Source organism: Kogia breviceps, chromosome 4, assembly GCF_026419965.1.
Source record: "Kogia breviceps isolate mKogBre1 chromosome 4, mKogBre1 haplotype 1, whole genome shotgun sequence".
Classification (NCBI taxonomy): domain Eukaryota; kingdom Metazoa; phylum Chordata; class Mammalia; order Artiodactyla; family Physeteridae; genus Kogia; species Kogia breviceps.
Genome location: NC_081313.1, coordinates 112,154,503 through 112,173,066, shown reverse-complemented (window position 1 = coordinate 112,173,066; position 18,564 = coordinate 112,154,503). Strand labels below are relative to the sequence as shown.

Sequence of the window (18,564 nt, the reverse complement as noted above, 5' to 3'; positions counted from 1 at the left end):
TAAAATACACACACACACATAGCTCAATATGGAATTTTGCAGTAAATGCCAGTCTACTGTAAATTGGTCAATGCTGTCTTTATCTGTTTATCAGTGTATCTATCAATGCTTGATTCATATGTTTAAAATTATGTGCTTGGATATTTTTGTTGTTACTTAGTGTTATGCAATCATGTGAATAGTTTAACCTTATTCTCAGGGAAATTTGACAGTGAACTAAACTTTTTTACTGAAAAAAACTCACTGTAATTTTTATTGTCAAAAATAGTTAATTTATTTTTATCTGTGGAAAAATACTCTCTAATTTTTCTTTTGGTCTAGCTTCATAAGTACATGATGTCAAGTATTTTATGAGTGTTTCGCTAGTAGAGGACACAGATATTTGTCAAGGGATAAACTAAAATAAAATAAAAGAGGATTTAAGATAAATTGTCAAGGGAATTGGCATTTCGGCATTGCAAGGTAAGTTTAGGTCACACATACATTTGTTGATCAGGGCAAAGTTTAGTTTCATAATGATTTGACTTCCCAAATCATAATAGATTTAAAATAGCTCTTCAAAACTAAAAATAGGTTAGATATCCAAGTTTTTTCAGCCCAATTTATAAAATATTAAAAGTTCAAAAGGTTAATAAGTGTTTCTTTATCAAAAATCTAGGGTAATTAGGAAAAGTATCTAAATAACTAAATTGTGAATATTATATTATACTTTTATTTAAAGTCATTTTATTTGTGTAGTCTGTGTCAGATATCACTTTGACTAATCATAGCTCTTATTCTGCAGGATTATATAAGAAAACTGGTAAATTGGTATTTCTTGGATTGGATAATGCAGGAAAAACAACATTGCTACACATGCTAAAAGATGATAGACTTGGACAACATGTCCCAACGTTACATCCCAGTAAGTATATTCTCCCATACAATATATTACTTGATCAAGTGATACCAATTCATAGGCCCTAACCAAAAGGTTTTGTTTGTTTTTTTGATGGATAAATTATGATCAGGTCATTTCACCTGTCCTTAAAATAGTATAATAAATAGTAAGTGACCCAACTCTAGGGAGTATATTTAGATCTTGAAATAATACTCATATCTTCTTATCAGTTAGTATACCATTGTCCAGCTAGAGAAATTTAAAAGTTATTGTCTCAGGGATTATGATATGATATTCAGCAATATATTGCTTAGGTTATAGTCACCATTAGCTTGTTACATAACCTAAATTTCTTTCATATTTTAGAACTGTACTATTTTAATCATTATTCAATGGAGAGATTATAGTCTTATACTTTGCTGGTAGCTCTTAACTTATTAACCAGTTATTTTTCTAGTCCTAACAACCTGAACTATTTCTAATATAAAGACCATAGAATTATTCCAAAAAACAGGGCATGTATTGATACACTTATAGAAAGGTTTTTGTTTTTTGGTTTTTGGTGTTCTTTTTGGCCACACCCCATGGCTTGCAGGATCTTAGTTCCCCAACCAGGGATTGAACCTGGGCCCATGGAAATGAAAGCTCCAAGTTGTAACCACTGGACTGCCAGGGAATTCCCTAGAAAGTTTTAAAATAATTAAAAAATAATTTACTGTGCTTCCTTTTAGAAAGACTACCTGAAAGACATTAATAATGATTCTATAAATCACTTAATACATATCATCCTGTGTTATAAGATTATATAATAGGAACTGTTTGAGAAAGTAAAGTTAATGTTAAAGTGATAAAATTATTAGAAACAGAAGTCTAATCTTAAAATACTTGTGAACTTACTTTTACTGTTGAAAAGACGATGAATCAAGTACACAGAGAGTTTAAAGACAAGTTAATCCATAGATTAATTATGAAATAATGAGTGTTGGCCTTAATAATGAGTATAAAATTGAGAACTGGACTAAAAAGTAGATAATATGATAGTTAATTTAATTCAGTAAATATACAAAGAACAAGGAAGGAAAACAGAGCAAAACAAATTACCATTTTATATCTAAAGCTGTTAGTGAGTGAAGTTGGAAAAGGAAGATTTTGTAAAATTGATACTTTTTTTTTATATTAAGAGAGGAAAGTGAGGCTTGACAAATAAGATTCTGATACAAGAACAATACTGTTAAAGGAAAATGATCATGGTGAAATTGAGTATATAAAATTATCTGCAAAAGCAAGAGAAATGGAAGAGATTACACAGTGGTCTTATATTAGGTGTAAGTCATTTTAAAAATTTTATGATATTGCCCTTTTTAGTTTATTCAACAAATATTTTTTCAGCACCTGCTCTATGTCAGACATTGTTCTAAGTACTAAGAGTAAAAACAGTGGCACAAAACAGATGCTATCTCAACCTTCCTGTGGGTCACATTCATTTCAACTAATATTTTTTCAATTAATCAAAAAACATATGTGTACACACTTGGCAGCACATATACTAAAATTGGAATGATACAGAGAAGATTAGCATGGCCCCTGCACAAGAATGACACACAAATTTGTGAAGCATTACATATTTTTAAGAATGAAATTAAAAATACTCTCTAACATCATATACAAAAATAAACTCAAAATGGGTTAAAGACCTAAATGTAAGGCTGGATACTATAAAACTCTTAGAGGAAAACATAGGCAGAACACTCTCTGACATAAATCTCAGCAATATCTTTTTTTAAATTAATTAATTTATTTATTTTTGGCTGTGTTGGGTCTTTGTTGCTACGTGCAGGCTTTCTTTAGTTGTGGCGAGCGGGGGCTACTCTTCATTTGCAGTGCGTGGGCTTCTCATTGCAGTGGCTTCTCTTGTTGCAGAGCACAGGCTCTAGGGTGTGCAGGCTTCAGTAGTTGTGGCTCGTGGGCTTGGTAGCTGTGGCTTGCGGGCTCTAGAGTGCAGGCTCAGTAGTTGTGGCGCACGGGCTTAGTTGCTCTGCAGCATGTGGGATCTTCCCGGACCAGGGCTCAAACCTGTGTCCCCTGCATTGGCAGGCAGATTCTTAACCACTGCACCACCAGGGAAGTCCCACAATATCTTTTTTGATTCACCTCCTAGAGTAATGAAAATTAAAAAAATAAACAAATGGGACCTAATTAAGTGTAAAAGCTTTTGCACAGCAAAGGAAACCATAAACAAAACAAAAAGACAACCCACAGAATGGGAGAAAGTATTTGCAAATGAAGAGACCAACAAGGGATTAATCTCCAGAATATACAAACAGCTCATGCCACTCAATATCATAAAAACAAACAACCCAATCAAAAAATGGGCAGAAGATCTAAATAGACATTTCTCCAAAGAAGACAGACAGATGGTCAAAAAGCCCAAGAAAAGATGTTCAACATTACTAATTATTAGAGAAATGCAAGTCAAAACTACAATGAGGTATCACCTCACACTGGTCAGAATAGCCATCATCAAATATCTACAAACAATAAGAGCTGGAGAGGGTCTGGAGAAAAGGGAACCCTCTTGCACTGTTGGTGGGAATGTAAATTGGTACAGCCACTATGGAGGACAGTATGGAGGTTCCTTAAAAAACTAAATATAGAACTACTGTATGATTCAGCAATCCCACTCCTGGGCATATATCCAGAGAAAACCATAATCCAAAAAGACACATGCACCACAATGTTCATTGCAGCACTATTTACAATAGCCAGGTCATGGAAGCTCCTAAATGCCCATCGATAGATGAATGGATAAAGAGGATGTGGTACATAAATACAATGGAATATTACTCAGCCATAAAAAGGAACGAAATTGGGTCATTTGTAGAGGCGTGAATGGATCTAGAGACTGTCATACAGAGTGAAGTAAGTCAGAAAGAGAAAAACAAATAACGTATATTAATGCATATATGTGGAACCTAGAAGAATGGTACAGATGGACCAGTTTGCAGGGCAGAAATAAAGACACAGATGTAGAGGACAAACGTATGGATACCAAGGGGGAAAAGTGGTGGCCGGGTAGCAGGGAGGTGTGATGAAGTGGGAGATTGGGATTGACATGTATACACTGATGTGTATAAAATGGATAACGAATAAGAACCTGCTATATAAAAAAATAAATAAAATTTTAAAAAACCCAAAAAGGATCCACCTGCCAATGCAGGGGACACAGGTTTGAGCTCTGGTCCGGGAAGATCCCACATGCCACGTAGCAACTAAGCCCGTGCGCCACAACTACGGAGCCTGCGCTCTAGAGCCCGCAAGCCACAACTACTGAGCCCGCGTGCCACAATTACTGAAGCCCACGTGCCTAGAGCCCATGCTCCGCAACAAGAGAAGCCCATGCACCGCAACGAAGAGTAGTCCCCAATCACCACAACTAGAGAAAGCTTGCGTGCAGCAATGAAGACCCAATGCAGCCAAAAATAAAAATAAATTAATTTTAAAAAAAAATTTTTTAAAGTAGATAACTAACAAGGACCTACTGTATAGCACAGGGAACTCTACTCAATATCCTGTAATAATCTATTTGGGAAAAGAATTTGGGGACTTCCCTCGTGGTCCAGTAGCTAAGATGCCTCGCTCCCAACGCAGGAGGCCCGGGTTCAATCCCTGTTCAGGGAACAAGATCCCATATGCATGCCACAACTAAGAGTTCAAATGCCGCAATGAAAGATTCTGCACACTGGAACTAAAGATCCCGCACATGGCAACGAAGATCCCATGTGCCTCAACTAAGACCCGGCGCAGCCAAAATAAATAAATAAATAGGAACTTCCCTGGTGGTCCAGTGGGTAAGATTCCGTGTTCCCAGTGCAGGGGGCCTGGGTTCAATCCCTGGTCAGGGAACTAGATCCCACGTGCCACAACTAAGAAGTCTGCATACCGCAACAAAAGATCCTGCATGCCACAACTAAAGATCCTACATGTGGTAACGACGATCCCATGTGCTGCAACTAAGACCTGGCGCGACCAAAATAAATTAATAAATAATATATAAATATCTTAAATAAATAAATCTTTTTAAAAAAAGAATCTGAGGGCTTCCCTGGTGGCACAGTGGTTGAGAGTCCGCCTGCCAATGCAGGGGACACGGGTTTGTGCCCCGGTCTGGGAAGATCCCACATGCCGCGGAGCGGCTGGTCCTGTGAGCCATGGCCGCTGAGCCTGCGCTCCACCACGGGAGAGGCCACAGCAGTGAGAGGCCCACGTACGGCAAAAAAAAAAAAAAAAAAAAAAAAAAGATTCTGAAAAAGAATGGGTATATATGTATAACTGATTCACTTTGCTGTACACCTGAAACTAACACAACACTGCAAATCAACTATACTCCAATAAAAATTTAAAAAGAAAAAGCATTTGTGAAAAAGGTAACATATATCTACCCTATGATCTGGCAGTTCCATTGCTAGGTATTTATCTAGGAGAAATGAAAAACGTGTTCACCAAAATCCTCATACAAGAATGTTTATTATACCAGTTTTATTTATCTGTAATAGCCCCAAACTGGAAACAGCTCAGATGTCCTTCAAAAAAAGAATGGATAAACAATGGAATTCTACTCAACAAGAAAGAGGAATAAACTGCTGATACATACGATGCATACTATATTGCATGGAAGAGGCTGGTCACAAAATTTATATACTATATGATACCATTTATATAAAATTCTAAAACAGGCAAAACAAACCGTGGTGATAGAATTCAGATCAGTGCTTGCTTCTGGGAGTGGAGGTGTAGACTGACTGGGAAGGGGCAAGAGGGAACTTGCTGGGATGTTAACAGTGTTCTGTATCTTAATTAATCAAATTGGGACTTCTTTTAGAAAACACAGAGTGTACTGGGGATTGTAACCATAGAAGTAGTTTGCCAACAACATCCAAGCATTATCTTTTCCTTATGGAAAGGATCATGCTTTGAACACAAATTGTATTACTTATTCATTCACTTGGCAGTCTTCATACAGAATTTTTAGCAAGATAAACTACTCTGGGGTCTCATAGTTATACTGAATAGTTAACAATTATACTGAACCTTTCATTGTAATTGTAGGGGATCTTCTGCTTTTGGCCATGAGGGAATAACAGAGTCTGGAATTATCACCCCACTGTAAATGACTAGAAAACTGGACAAAAATATATACTACAACTGTTTTCAGATATTGGGCAATAGCTAGCACAGGGCTATGATTCCTGAGAGAAGAAAAACAAATGCTTCTCTATTCAAGTTTTATCACAGGCGGTAATTTTCAGATCATGGTGTAGGGAGAGGAAACCCAAACAACCCAGTAGTCTTACTGAGTTGAGGAGACAGAGACCAGAATTTGGGGAGGCTGAGGTGACTAGAATTTGCTGGGCAGATTACCACAGAGGAAGGAGCTCTGCAGAGAAGGAACTCCAGAAATTAAAAATATATATATATTTATTTAGGCTGAGCCGTGTCTTAGTTGTGGCATGCGAACTCTTAGTAGTGGCATGCATTCGGGATCTAGTTCCCTGACCAGGGATCAAACCTGGGCCCCCTGCAGTAGAAGCACAGAGTCTTAAACCACTGGACCACCAGGGAAATCCCAGAACTCTAGATATTTTCATGGCTGAATACCAATCTGTGCATACATAGGGTGAAACTACACATGGCCAGTCAAAGAATAATTTCTGGAAGAACAGTTATAGTGGAGTTGTTAGCCAAATAATTCCCAGAGCTCACATGGGGCCGGGAATCCAAGTTCGCACCAGCCAAAAAGGAGAGACCTTGTTGAATACTCCAAAGAATCATATCTCAGTAATGGGGCTAAAGTAGCTCCAAAGTAAAGGCTACTTTAGATCTGCCCTAACAAAACTTAAAAACTGATCTGCAAGCAATTTAACTGCCTGCCAGAACAAAGTCCAACTTTCTTTTCTTTTTTTTTTTTCGGACGTGTCCCGTGGCTTGCAGGATCTTAGTTCCCGACCAGGGTCCCTGCAGTGAGAGCGCTGAGTCCTAACCACTGGACCACCAGGGAATTCCCAAAGTCCAACTTTGTTGAAAAGGATACAACAAAATCCAACATCCAGGGACTTCCCTGGTGGCACAGTGGTTAAGAAGCCATCTGCCAATGCAGGAGACACGGGTTTGATCCCTGGTCCGGGAAGATTCCACATGCCGTGGAGCAACTAAGCCCGTGAGTGCACCACAACTACTGAGCCTGTGCTCTAGAGCCCGCGAGCCACAACTACTGAAGCCTGTGTGCCTAGAGCCCATGCTCTGCGCCTAGAGCCCATACTCTGCAACAAGAGAAGCCACCTCAATGAGAAGCCCACACACTGCAAGGAAGAGTAGCCCCTGCTCACCGCAACTAGAGAAAGCCTGTGCGCAGCAGGGAGGACCCAGTGCAGCCAAAAATAAATAAATTAATTAATTTTTTAAAAATCCAACATTCAATAAAAAATTATTAGACATGCAAAGAAGCACAAAGTATGATCCATAACCAGGAGAAAAATTAATCAGTAAAAACAGATTGTAACAAAGATGATGGCAGAAGTAAAAAAGATGATGGAATTAGCAAATAAGGACATTGAAATAGCTGTTATGAATATGCTTAAGGATTTAAGGGAAACATGAACATAATAAGGAGAGAAATGGAAGATATAAGACAGAACCAAATGGAACTTATAGAAAAGTAAAATAAAATATCTGAAATGGGGCTTCCCTGGTGGCGCAGTGGTTGAGAATCCGCCTGCCGATGCAGGGGTCACGGGTTCGTGCCCTGGTCCGGGAAGATCCCACATGCCGCAGAGCAACTAAGCCCGTGAGCCATGGCCGCTAGGCCTGCGCGTCCGGAGCCTGTGCTCCGCAACGGGAGAGGCCACAGCAGTGAGAGGCCCGCATACCACAAAAAAAAAAAAAAAAAAAAAAAAATATCTGAAATGAAATTTTCACTAGATAGGATTAATAGCAATTTTTTTTGTTGGGTGGAGGGTGTCCCACACTGCACGGCATGTGGAATCTTAGTTCCCCAACCAGGGGTTGAACCCGCACCCCCTACAGTGGAACACAAGTCTTAACCACTGGACCACCAGGGAAGTCCCAAGGATTAATAGCAAATTAGTGCCAATACTGCAGAAGGAAAGACCAGTGAACTTAAGTCAATGCAATAGAAACTAAAAGAAACACAGAGAAAAATTACTGAAAAAAAAAAAAAAATCAACAGAGCCTCAGTGACTTGTGGGACAATATTAAGTAGTCTAGCAAACCTATCATTGAAGTCCCAGAAGGGGAAGGAAGGGAGCAGAAAAAATATTTGAAGAAATATTAGCCAAATTTTTTATTATAATTGTGTTTGTCATTAAAGACTGTCGCCTGTGAAATATGACAGCCATGAGAGAATACTGTTATTTCACCTTCATCGTTTAAGATGAATTACAGGAAAAATTATTAGGTTGGAGCAGTCACTTGAATTCACAGTAAATAATTGTCAATTTCAGCAGGATAGAGAAGGAAAAATAAGTAAGTGTTGGATTTGTGGTGGGTAGTGAATACTAGAAATGAATATTACCATTTACGTGCATTATATTGGCAATGTGAAATGGAATATAGTAGTTACAACAGAGAATTGCTTTTTGATTTGACCTTATTTGCAATTAAAGTAAATCAAACTTTAAGTGGCAATATATACCAGGAATGGATTTCTAATTTTCGTGTTGTTAAAATATTTTGTATTATTATTTAGCGTCAGAAGAACTAACCATTGCTGGCATGACATTTACAACTTTTGATCTGGGTGGACATGTTCAAGGTGAGATTCTATTGCTTCATTTTATTTAATAAAAATGTGACTATTATGTTCCAGTGCATGAAATCTCATTCTATTCAAAGAAAGCCAGAGTAGACTTAAAATTTAGTAGTTATTACCCCTAGATAAATGCTTTAAATGCAAAGGATGATTTTCATGGTACTCCAGTTTAAGTCTGAATTGCTTTTTTTTTTGCGGTACGCGGGCCTCTCACTGTTGTGGCCTCTCCCGTTGCGGAGCACAGGCTCCAGACGTGCAGGCTCAGCGGCCATGGCTCATGGGCCCAGCTGCTCCACGGCATGTGGGATCTTCACGGACCAGGACACGAACCTGCGTCCCCTGTGTCAGCAGGCGGACTCTCAACCACTGCACCACCAGGGAAGCCCTAGCCTCCATTCTTTCACTGCTCCAGTCCACCTTTTGCTTACTGTCTTAATCATGTTATGAATGTTATTGCTCTGTATGAAAAACCTTCAGTGGCTAACTCATTACCTATAAAATAAAGGCCTAACTCATTGACCTGGCACTCAGGTTCTCTATGATCTGATTGCACTTTACTTTTTGAGTCTTTATGTCCCACTATACCCTTTCCCATTCTCTTTACTCTAACCAAACCAAACCATCTTGGTGTTCTCCCACCTCTGTGCTTATGCCATCTCTATCTGCACATAGGTAACCCACCTTCAGGGCCCAGTGTAAGTCCTGCTGCCTCCCCTGAGAAGCCACTCCCAGCTGGGAGTGCTCTCAACTATGCTTACGTAGCAATTAGTGCGTTTGTATACATATCTGCAAGTTTGGAATGACTGTCTTATTTCCTCTACTAAACTTTCTGGGACTGAAATCCTAGTTATTTTTTAATATTCCCAAAAGGACTTAGCAGTATCCACCACGTGATAATTCATAAATAATGAATATTACAAAGCCTGTGGCTAGTGAAAGCACATTTGAGACATATATCAATTGTTTAAAATATACATAAACTGGGCTTCCCTGGTGGCGCAGTGGTTAAGAGTCCACCTGCCGATGCAGGGGACACGGGTTCGTGCCCTGGTCTGGGAAGATCCCACATGCCGCGGAGCAGCTGGGCCCATGAGCCATGGCCGCTGAGCCTGCGCGTCCGGAGCCTGTGCTCCACAAAGGGAGAGACCACAACAGTGAGAGGCCCGCGTACCGCAAAAAAAAAAAAATATATATATATATATATATATATATATACATAAACTAATTTCTGGAATATAATGATTAGATTTAGAACGTAATGGAGTTTGAGACTTCATTTCTATATTATTTTAAGGTATATTATAAAACTGAAGTCAGAAAAAAAAGGTTACCTTCCCCTAGGGTACCCCCAAAACTGTTTTCCCCTCTAAAAGAGAATGTCATGGCAAAAATTACCCTAATGGTTTCATAAACTTTAACTTCTGTAATGAATAGAACAGTTTGCTTTATTATTTTAACTTAACAAGTCTGTACCTGATACTAATTTCCTTCTGTCACTGACTCCAGATTTATCACTGGCAAAAAACTGATCAACTAGGAATGTCAAAAAAATGAATACTGCATATAAGAAATAGTAGTGGTCCCTCCAATGAACTTAATGTGCATCCTTGTCCATTAGTAGCAAATATTAATTCTTCTTCTAACATAGAAAAATTGGGGCAAAGTGAAGTATTTGACTTGCCCACAATCAAGGAAAACCTGTTATTTCTTCTTTGGTCACCTGGAAAGATTTTGGCAATATTGGGTGAAAGATTAACTCGAGTATATAGTGAAGTAGCAGCAGCTAAGGGATAATTACACTTGATATCTTGTTGGACTCTTCCCTCAAACTATCTGCTAGGTTTGACCAGCAAATAAAATCTAACTCCTGATTGTTTTTATTAGCTCGAAGAGTGTGGAAAAACTACCTTCCTGCTATCAATGGCATTGTATTTCTGGTGGATTGTGCAGACCATGAAAGGCTGTTAGAATCAAAAGAAGAACTTGATGTAAGTTAAATAATTAAAACTAAACATAGTTGAATCACTCTGGTAAGCCTGAGGAAATAGGTTGGATATGTAGGTATCAGAGTGTGGCTTTTTTGCAGCCTCTGATGTAACTCCTGACAATTTGTGGAGTTCTGCGATTATTCTACTTAGAATGTAAAGGAAGTAGCTTGGAGTAATTGTAGCTATTGAGGAGGTACTAACACAGACTTCTTTCCTGAAGGCTTGGGCTCACTCTTTGCAGAGTGTGCCCTTGTATTATATTTCATGTCTGCTACATTCTTGTAGTGGCTTGGTCTTACGCCCCTGGTCCTCCTAGGATGCTGGTTTCTTCAGGAGTTAGCCAGAACCTGGAAATGGCATAACATGCTATCTTTGTCACCGCTCCCAGGAGTGATCAGGACCATGTGTAGCCCCCCCTCTCCCGTCTCCCAGGTCACATGCTTCATAAAAGGGTTCAGAAGCAGTAGGCAAGGTCAGTGCTAGATCTGGGTCCACAGAGAAAGCAGGTCCATGATTTGATGGAAGGTTGACCTGACCATGCCTCTGCCTAGAGCAAGCAAACAAGTACTTATTCATGTGGAAAAGTCCAGATAGGTTCTGTGGTCTTGGAACAGGGTCAGGGAATTCCTGAGTTCCTACTTTGTGCCCGGCATTGTGCATATTACCTCATTTAATTCTCAAATTAACTCCATAAGGTAGGTGGTACTATTGCAAATTCTCTTTGAACTTCAATGAGCCTTATTTGTGTAAGATCTCAGAACTCAAAAGCAGCAGAACTAGAAATGAAACCAGGTCTGCATGCTTCAAAGTGTTGGGTCTATTCACAGAGTGAATAGATGCTCACAGAGTGAGCATTTACAGAAGGAGACTTAGGGAGGCAGAAGAATTGAACTTTGGGTTTGTTGAGCTCACTTTAAAATGTAGGGGGAGTTTGCCAAAGAAAGTTAGCCAAACTGATGGGTATGATAGAGAATGAGTCCTTGATGCCCATTTGGTAGCTTGTCACAATGAACCCTTTAGATGGTTTCATATCAACATCTTGTCGTTCATTTTGTTTTGTTTTGTTTTTTCAGTCACTAATGACAGATGAAACTGTTGCTAATGTGCCTATACTGATTCTTGGAAATAAGATTGACAGACCTGAAGCCATCAGTGAAGAGAGGTTGCGAGAGATGTTTGGTTTATATGGTCAGACAACAGGAAAGGTAAAAAAAAAAAAAAAAAAAAAGAAAGAAAGAAAGAAAAATTTTTGACAAGTGTGAATATTTCATTCAGTAGTACAAATATCTTATTTATTTTTAATCTTCTGAAATAGTTTGTTCCCACACTACCCCTAACAGTAATCATGCTTATCAGTTTAATTGGTACAATCTGGCTTTTTTTTTTTTAAATTGGGTTATAGTTGACATACAACATTATACTAGTTTCAGGTGTATAACCAGATGTCTTTAAATTATTATTGTCCTACCTCATAAGCCCATTTTCATTTTTTTTCTTAAAAACTGTCATTTATACGTTTGGGTCTTTTTTTAATGTCCTCATTTATTTTCTTTCTACCACTGAATGAAATGAAACCTTTTCTTGGTATCAAAAATGTCAAAGCCTATGCTTATGAGAAACTAAATGAAAGTTTTCAAAGTTTTATTTGTCATAATTTTTCAGAATTAGCCACTAAATAATATACTTGAATGTTTAAGCATACCAGTAGTGTATTTAGGCCCTCAGTTCAGTGTTCAAGCCCTGAGTTCACCACAGATAAAAATAAAATATAAACTTGGCCATAGCAGTGTTGGGGTTTTCTGAACATATACTTTTTTTTTTTTTTCGATATGCGGGCCTCTCACTGTTGTGGCCTCTCCCGTTGCGGAGCACAGGCTCTGGACGTGCAGGCCCAGCGGCCATGGCTCACGGGCTTAGTTGCTCCGCGGCATGTGGAATCTTCCCGGACCAGGGCTCGAACCCATGTCCCCTGCACTGGCAGGCGGATTCTTAACCACTGAGCCACCAGGGAAGTCCAAGACACATTATTTTTGCATTCATTTTTACTGGTATTTGTTTTGGGGAAGGACCTTAGTATTGAAAAATCCCTGAGTAGAGAAATATTGCAGCCTATGGAAGGAGACTCTTATGTTAGATATGGTAGACTTTGGTCTATTTTCTGTTTCTTCTTTTTAATAACTGAACTCCACATTAATTATTTATTTTTTTTTTGCCATGCTGCATTGCATGTGGGATCCTAGTTCCCCAACCAGGGGTCGAACTGGCGCCCCCCCACATTGGGAGCTCAGAGTCTTACCCACTGGACCACAAGGGAAGTCCCTGCTCCACATTAATTTTAAGAAATGCCTTGTTTAGTCATAAACCTACTGAGAGAATGTTTGTTTTTAGTATAAGTGAAGCCAGTTGTCCCAGGTAACTTGAATTTTTTCTAAGTCACAGATTATTTTCACTCTTGAGGGCCTCACAAGCTCACTTCTGTCCCACTGAGCAGACATCCTGTCCTTCAGTTGAGTGAGAGGAGATGTCCTGTGTGTTTAGGGGAGGGTACTCGGATGCCAAACAGCCGTGGCTTTATCACAGTCACCCTTTGTTCTAAGATGTACGAGCTGCAGTTCTCCTGGGGAGTGGAGCTTTTATTTCATTAAGGGGTCATTCAACATAATGTCTATCTTCTCTTCTAGGGCAGTGTATCTCTGAAAGAACTGAATGCCCGGCCCTTAGAAGTTTTTATGTGTAGTGTGCTCAAAAGACAAGGCTATGGAGAAGGCTTCCGCTGGATGGCTCAGTACATTGATTAACACCAGCCCGCATCGGTTCAAGGTCTCACCATTCAGGCCTACTCAGAGATTTGATCACTCAACATGCATAACTTGAATTCAATAGACTTTTGTTGGTTAGAAAACAGATGTTTTTTAGATTATTAATATTTTATCAACCTAATTTGAGTGAGAATTGAAGACTGATTCAAGTAAGCTGAATATCACAATGTAGCTTTCTAATTCCATATAAATAATTAGATTTTACAGTTTATAATCTGACATTACCCCCAGCACCATTTTTAAAGAGCAACTTTCCAGACTACCTTTGAAGCACTTTTTAACAATATGAAACTACAAATGTAAACCATATTTAAAAGTTCATCATGTTAAACTTTTTATGTACTTTTTTGTAACTAGTTTTTAAATTTTAGATTATGTGTCCACCTGTCTTAAGTGAACAGTTAATAATTAGCTTATTGATGATTGCATGATGCCTTACAGTTTTCATTATTTTTTCTTATGCAAACGTCATGCAATAAAACAAACCCTAATGTTTGGCATCCTTATTGGGCAAATGTTTCATTTTAATGTGTCTTATCTGGCTAGTATGCTCTGAAATTTTGTATGTTTACTATTAGGTATATGAGGGGGTTACTGGGAAAGGAGACTGCTTCAGAATATTTAGAATAATGCTTAAGTTCCTAGAGGCTTTTGCATTTTCCAGGAGACAAGTTGTGTTTGGTTGTACCTTATACCGCATTTATCTCTGAATCATGTGTATTTTTATCTGTAACACTACCATTACCAATGCTGATGGGGTCCATGTCCTAGTCCCTGTGGGATCGGCCTTCTGCAGAAAAGCACATCTTCTGGTACAACCCAAGGTTAATTTTTGGTTTGATAGGCCCATTCCAGTTGTCTGATTCTGAAGTGCTCTGTCTTACTGGTTTGGTATTCTGTGCCTCTTCACCAAAAGTAGTGACAGGCACCAGTCTCCCCACATTTAGAGGTACTCTCCAGTCTCTTTATACTTAATGGTACTCTCCAGGGCAAATGACAAGTAGAGTCTTATGCACAGTTTCATCATGGAGGCGTGCATCTGAGAAAAAAGAGCCTATTCTCCTTCATTTGTCACTGAGATATTTGGGGATTTTGCTCCTGTCCTACAGCTCTTTTGCATTTTTGGCATATTTTATTTCTTGGTGGAAAGAAAATGAATCTATGTATTTAATTTTCCTTTTTTTAATTCTCAGCTAGCTCTCACTTTATAGCACAAAAGGCTTTTGTTTTTTGATACAATTCTTGCCATGCGATAGTATCTGCAAGCCTCATTGATAGGCTTTCTAATAAGATTTTAGTTAGCTTTTTAAAGCATTATAATTTCCTAAGAAATTGAGTTCTTTTTTTCCATATGTCGGAGATTCCCATAATTAGCTGAAAGACAAGTGCCAAATATTTATTTTTAAAGGCTGTCAAGCTTAAGGTTTCCTCTCTTCGTCATAAACCAAGGTTTTATAATATATTTAACCAATTCCATTGAGACTAGATTGCTCTAATTCCATCAAGAGTAATTTTAATATCAGAATTAGTGTTTTCTCTAGCTATTGTCCAAATCAGAGTTACTGTAGTCCTTTCTGTCATCAATAATGTAATATATGAAGCAAATAAGGATTGAAGGATATGCCTGGAAGGAATTACCAGTTAGCTAAACCAACAAGGTCATTTCACCATGACATTAGGTTTTAGGAATTCACCTATTCTATTTCACTTTCAGCTTCCTTCTAAACGAAAATAAAAAGCTTTCTCCCTGCCTAGAAACATCAGTAGCACCATGGGAAAAGTAGCAAATGACGTTTTAGCCTTTTGGTTTATTCTGCCAGATATGTTTATAAAGTTCTCATTTTTAACGTCTTGACTAGACAGAACTTAAGCCTTATTAAAAGAAATTGCCTCTTGTTGATGGTATCTTTTCAATATTTACAGGGACATGCCTTTCTTCAAGTATTTCCTAGTATCTATTGTGATAATTGAGAAGTTAATTATCTGTGTTATAAATTGGTATAAAGGAAAAAGCTTACTGGTTTCTCTAGAGGGGATTTGCTTTCTGGTACAAAATATATTGTTCCAGAACTCTCATTCTAGGTCTGTCACTGGGATCAAAGGAACAAAGTCACTTTGTGGACCACACTAAACTGTGGATATTTTCCCAATGATGTAAGAGTCTTATGGCCTGAACCTCTGGAAATGAAGCTGCACTTTCCTGCCAGCTCCAGGGAGATGGGCCTCAGAGTTCCCCAGCCATTGGGCTTACCATCTAGTTCTGAGAGCTCCTCAGAGCATATACACTGAGTCACTGCTTCCTTCAGGAGAAGCAAGTTAAGAGAATGCCAAGAAGCAGTAAAAGCACATGGGGAAAACATATACTCTGTATATGCCTGTGCAAGTGTGTACATTTGCGGAGTAGTTTTTGGGTAAATGATAGTATTGGGGACATAGGTTAATTTTGTTCCTCCCACTGTAAAGTGTGAAAATGTAATTAACACTATTGTATACAAGTTAAGATTGGATTCCATATAAATCAGGAAGTGTTCAAAAGATGTTTTAAAATCTTAAGTCCAAAACTAAAAATAGAAGGTCTCAGCTGGCTTTTGTATTTTTAAAGAGCTTCTCAACCTCACACCTGTTTCAATGACTGCTGTTAATTATACTTTTGTGTAAGTGTTTAAATTGATGGATTCCAGTTTATCTTGGTGAATTTTTAGATTGAAGATTATAGCATTTTTAAAAATTGGAGCACAGATATTTCCTAAAGCATATGAAAAAATATTCTTCACCATTGGCTTACCTGACCCAGTATCTTTGAGTACCAAAGAAGTATAAATTCAGATATTGCCTGCATAGATCTAAATTTTAGTTTTGTGTGCCTGTGTACATATACAAATTTACTGTGGTTTACAACGTATACACAGAACATTTCTTTTCTTTAGTTTTCAACTGGCTCACACTTCTGTGTAGTGCTTTCCAGCACATAAGCTACTTGTAAATCATTAAAATAGAGTAATATTTGCTAATAGTGTTTCTTTTTTTTTTTTTTTTTTTTTTTTCTTTTTTTTTTTTGTGTGTGTTACGCGGGCCTCTCACTGTTGTGGCCTCTCCCGTTGCAGAGCACAGGCTCCGGACGCACAGGCTCAGTGGACATGGCTCACGGGCCCAGCCGCTCTGCGGCATGTGGGATCTTCCCAGACCAGGGCACGAACCCGTGTTCCCTGCATCGGCAGGGGGATTCTCAACCACTGCGCCACCAGGGAAGCCCGATATAGTGTTTCTTGCCTTCTGTGAAATGATTTAATTAACCCAGCATTTTCACATGTTCCATCATTAAAAACAGAATACCTCTAGTTGACATGATTTGAGAGTTTCAGGAGACAGGTTTACATTTTCTGAAACTGTACTTGGTATGTGACTCAACATAGCATTTCAGTCTTAGTCACTTACAGGACTGAAGTTTGCAAGACTTCTATTGCCAAATAAATTTTGACCAGAGTACATTGAAAATAGCTAATATAAAAGGAAGTCTCTCAGAAAATCTTGTGTTGATTTTATTTAGAGTATATGGTTTGGATTTTTTTTTTTTCTGGCCGTGCCATGCAGCATGTGGGATCTTAGTCCCCTGACCAGGGATCACTGTGTCCCCTGCGTTGGAATCATGGAGACTGCCAGGGAAGTCCCTGTTTGGATCATTTTAAACATATGTAAAATTTGATGAAGCTTCAAAAAGTCTCCAAGAGAGCATGAAAAAAATAGAGATTAGCAAATATAAACTTCTGGATGCAAAATTAATAGGGAATTAAAGGTTTTCTATAAACATTAAAATTTTTTTTTGTAATAAATAGTTAAGAGTTCAGAAAACAGTATATCTTCAATTAAGGACTAAATTCTCAAAGCTCCATATTTATGTTTCTGGTCATTTCCATCAGTGTCCTTTTAAAATGCAAATTAGTGCTTTTTTTTTTAAAAAAAAAAAAAGAGGAAAAAGAGAATAAGCTCTTAAAAATATAGGACTGTGCCTCTGTGTAAAGTGATTAGAATTTTGTTAAAACCATGTTTCTACTCTTGAACCCTGGAACCATTACCCCTCACATACCCCAGCCCACACCTGGATAAAAAGATCCCTGAGTATAAAGGGAATCTACAGGGTCTGTTGAAGATGCAATTTTGAACTAATTTTTGTCCTCATAATTTGGAACATTAAGTAGCTAATATATTTAATACCTCATTGTTCTGGGCTTTGACCATGCTTTTAAACAGAATCCAAAGTAATCACAGTAAAGTAAGCAAATTTATCCAAAGTAAACTTTGTTTCAGGAGTGCCCCTACCCCAAATAGATTTTAGGACAGAAATGGGAAAGGCTTTTGAGTGATTTCATGCAGAATTATTTTCTGTGGAAAAGCCACACTGGAGTGGATGAATTCTTCTTCAGCATGTATTTTAAATGAAGCAGGGGAATTAGATTTAATTTTAGTTTTAAATATTTGAGGGTAAAGGGAGGTGACAGGTCTACAGTTTTTGACATACAAGTTGTCCTTGAAATTGTTTTCATTATCAAGTATGAAGATTCACATCAGAATGGCCAACTTCACATGGGTTTCTGGATTCCCTGGTGCTGCTCCTAACCTGAACTCATACTCAGTTGCCATACTGAGGCAAGAGCACTCAGGGTGAATGTAGTCACATAACTTTAAAAGTGATCAAAGTGTTTTCCGTGGTGAGGCCTTCAGTATTTGACTGAATGCAGAGTGTGTTGAAGTGGTAAGTCGGTGATAAGTTTTTCATCACTAACCTTGTTTGTACTTTTGTACACCACTGCTTGCACTAGCATCTTAGCGTGAATTTTAACAATTGTTTTACAGTGTATACAGATTGTTAAGCATTAATTTATATAAAGATGTTTGTTTACCTTTATATATTTTACAAAGAACAGCTATAATAGTTGGTTAAATGTCCTTGAATTGTGTTTGTGTGTTATTTTGATTACGTTCTATTGTCTTTTCAGCCCCTATGAATTTGAGTGTCAGGAATAGAAAAATAAAATGATGACCTGGTCTTTGAAA

The 18,564-nt window shown here is 38.2% G+C and overlaps 1 protein-coding gene and 2 non-coding genes across 13 annotated transcripts in view; 2 read left to right on the top strand and 1 right to left on the bottom strand.

The window, feature by feature from the left end:
- The window catches only part of SAR1B (secretion associated Ras related GTPase 1B), a 32,444-nt gene extending 13,880 nt beyond the window's left edge, over window positions 1-18,564 (top strand). For 3 of the 11 annotated variants that reach the window (XM_059059983.2, XM_067031666.1, XM_067031665.1), the window contains 5 exons: window positions 785-904; window positions 8,643-8,708; window positions 10,590-10,693; window positions 11,767-11,898; window positions 13,375-18,564. In XM_059059983.2, the coding sequence (XP_058915966.1) occupies window positions 785-904; window positions 8,643-8,708; window positions 10,590-10,693; window positions 11,767-11,898; window positions 13,375-13,491 (539 nt within the window). In that variant the 3' untranslated portion in view covers window positions 13,492-18,564. The remainder of the gene's footprint in view (window positions 1-784; window positions 905-8,642; window positions 8,709-10,589; window positions 10,694-11,766; window positions 11,899-13,374) is intronic. The other 8 variants (XM_067031663.1, XM_067031664.1, XM_067031668.1 and 5 more) reach the window with 6 other exon arrangements.
- LOC131756557 (U6 spliceosomal RNA) lies at window positions 2,402-2,509 on the top strand. The gene has a single exon (XR_009335715.1). It is a non-coding gene; the product is annotated as a U6 spliceosomal RNA (small nuclear RNA).
- TRNAR-UCU (transfer RNA arginine (anticodon UCU)) lies at window positions 6,426-6,499 on the bottom strand. Its single transcript has one exon. It is a non-coding gene; the product is annotated as a tRNA-Arg (tRNA).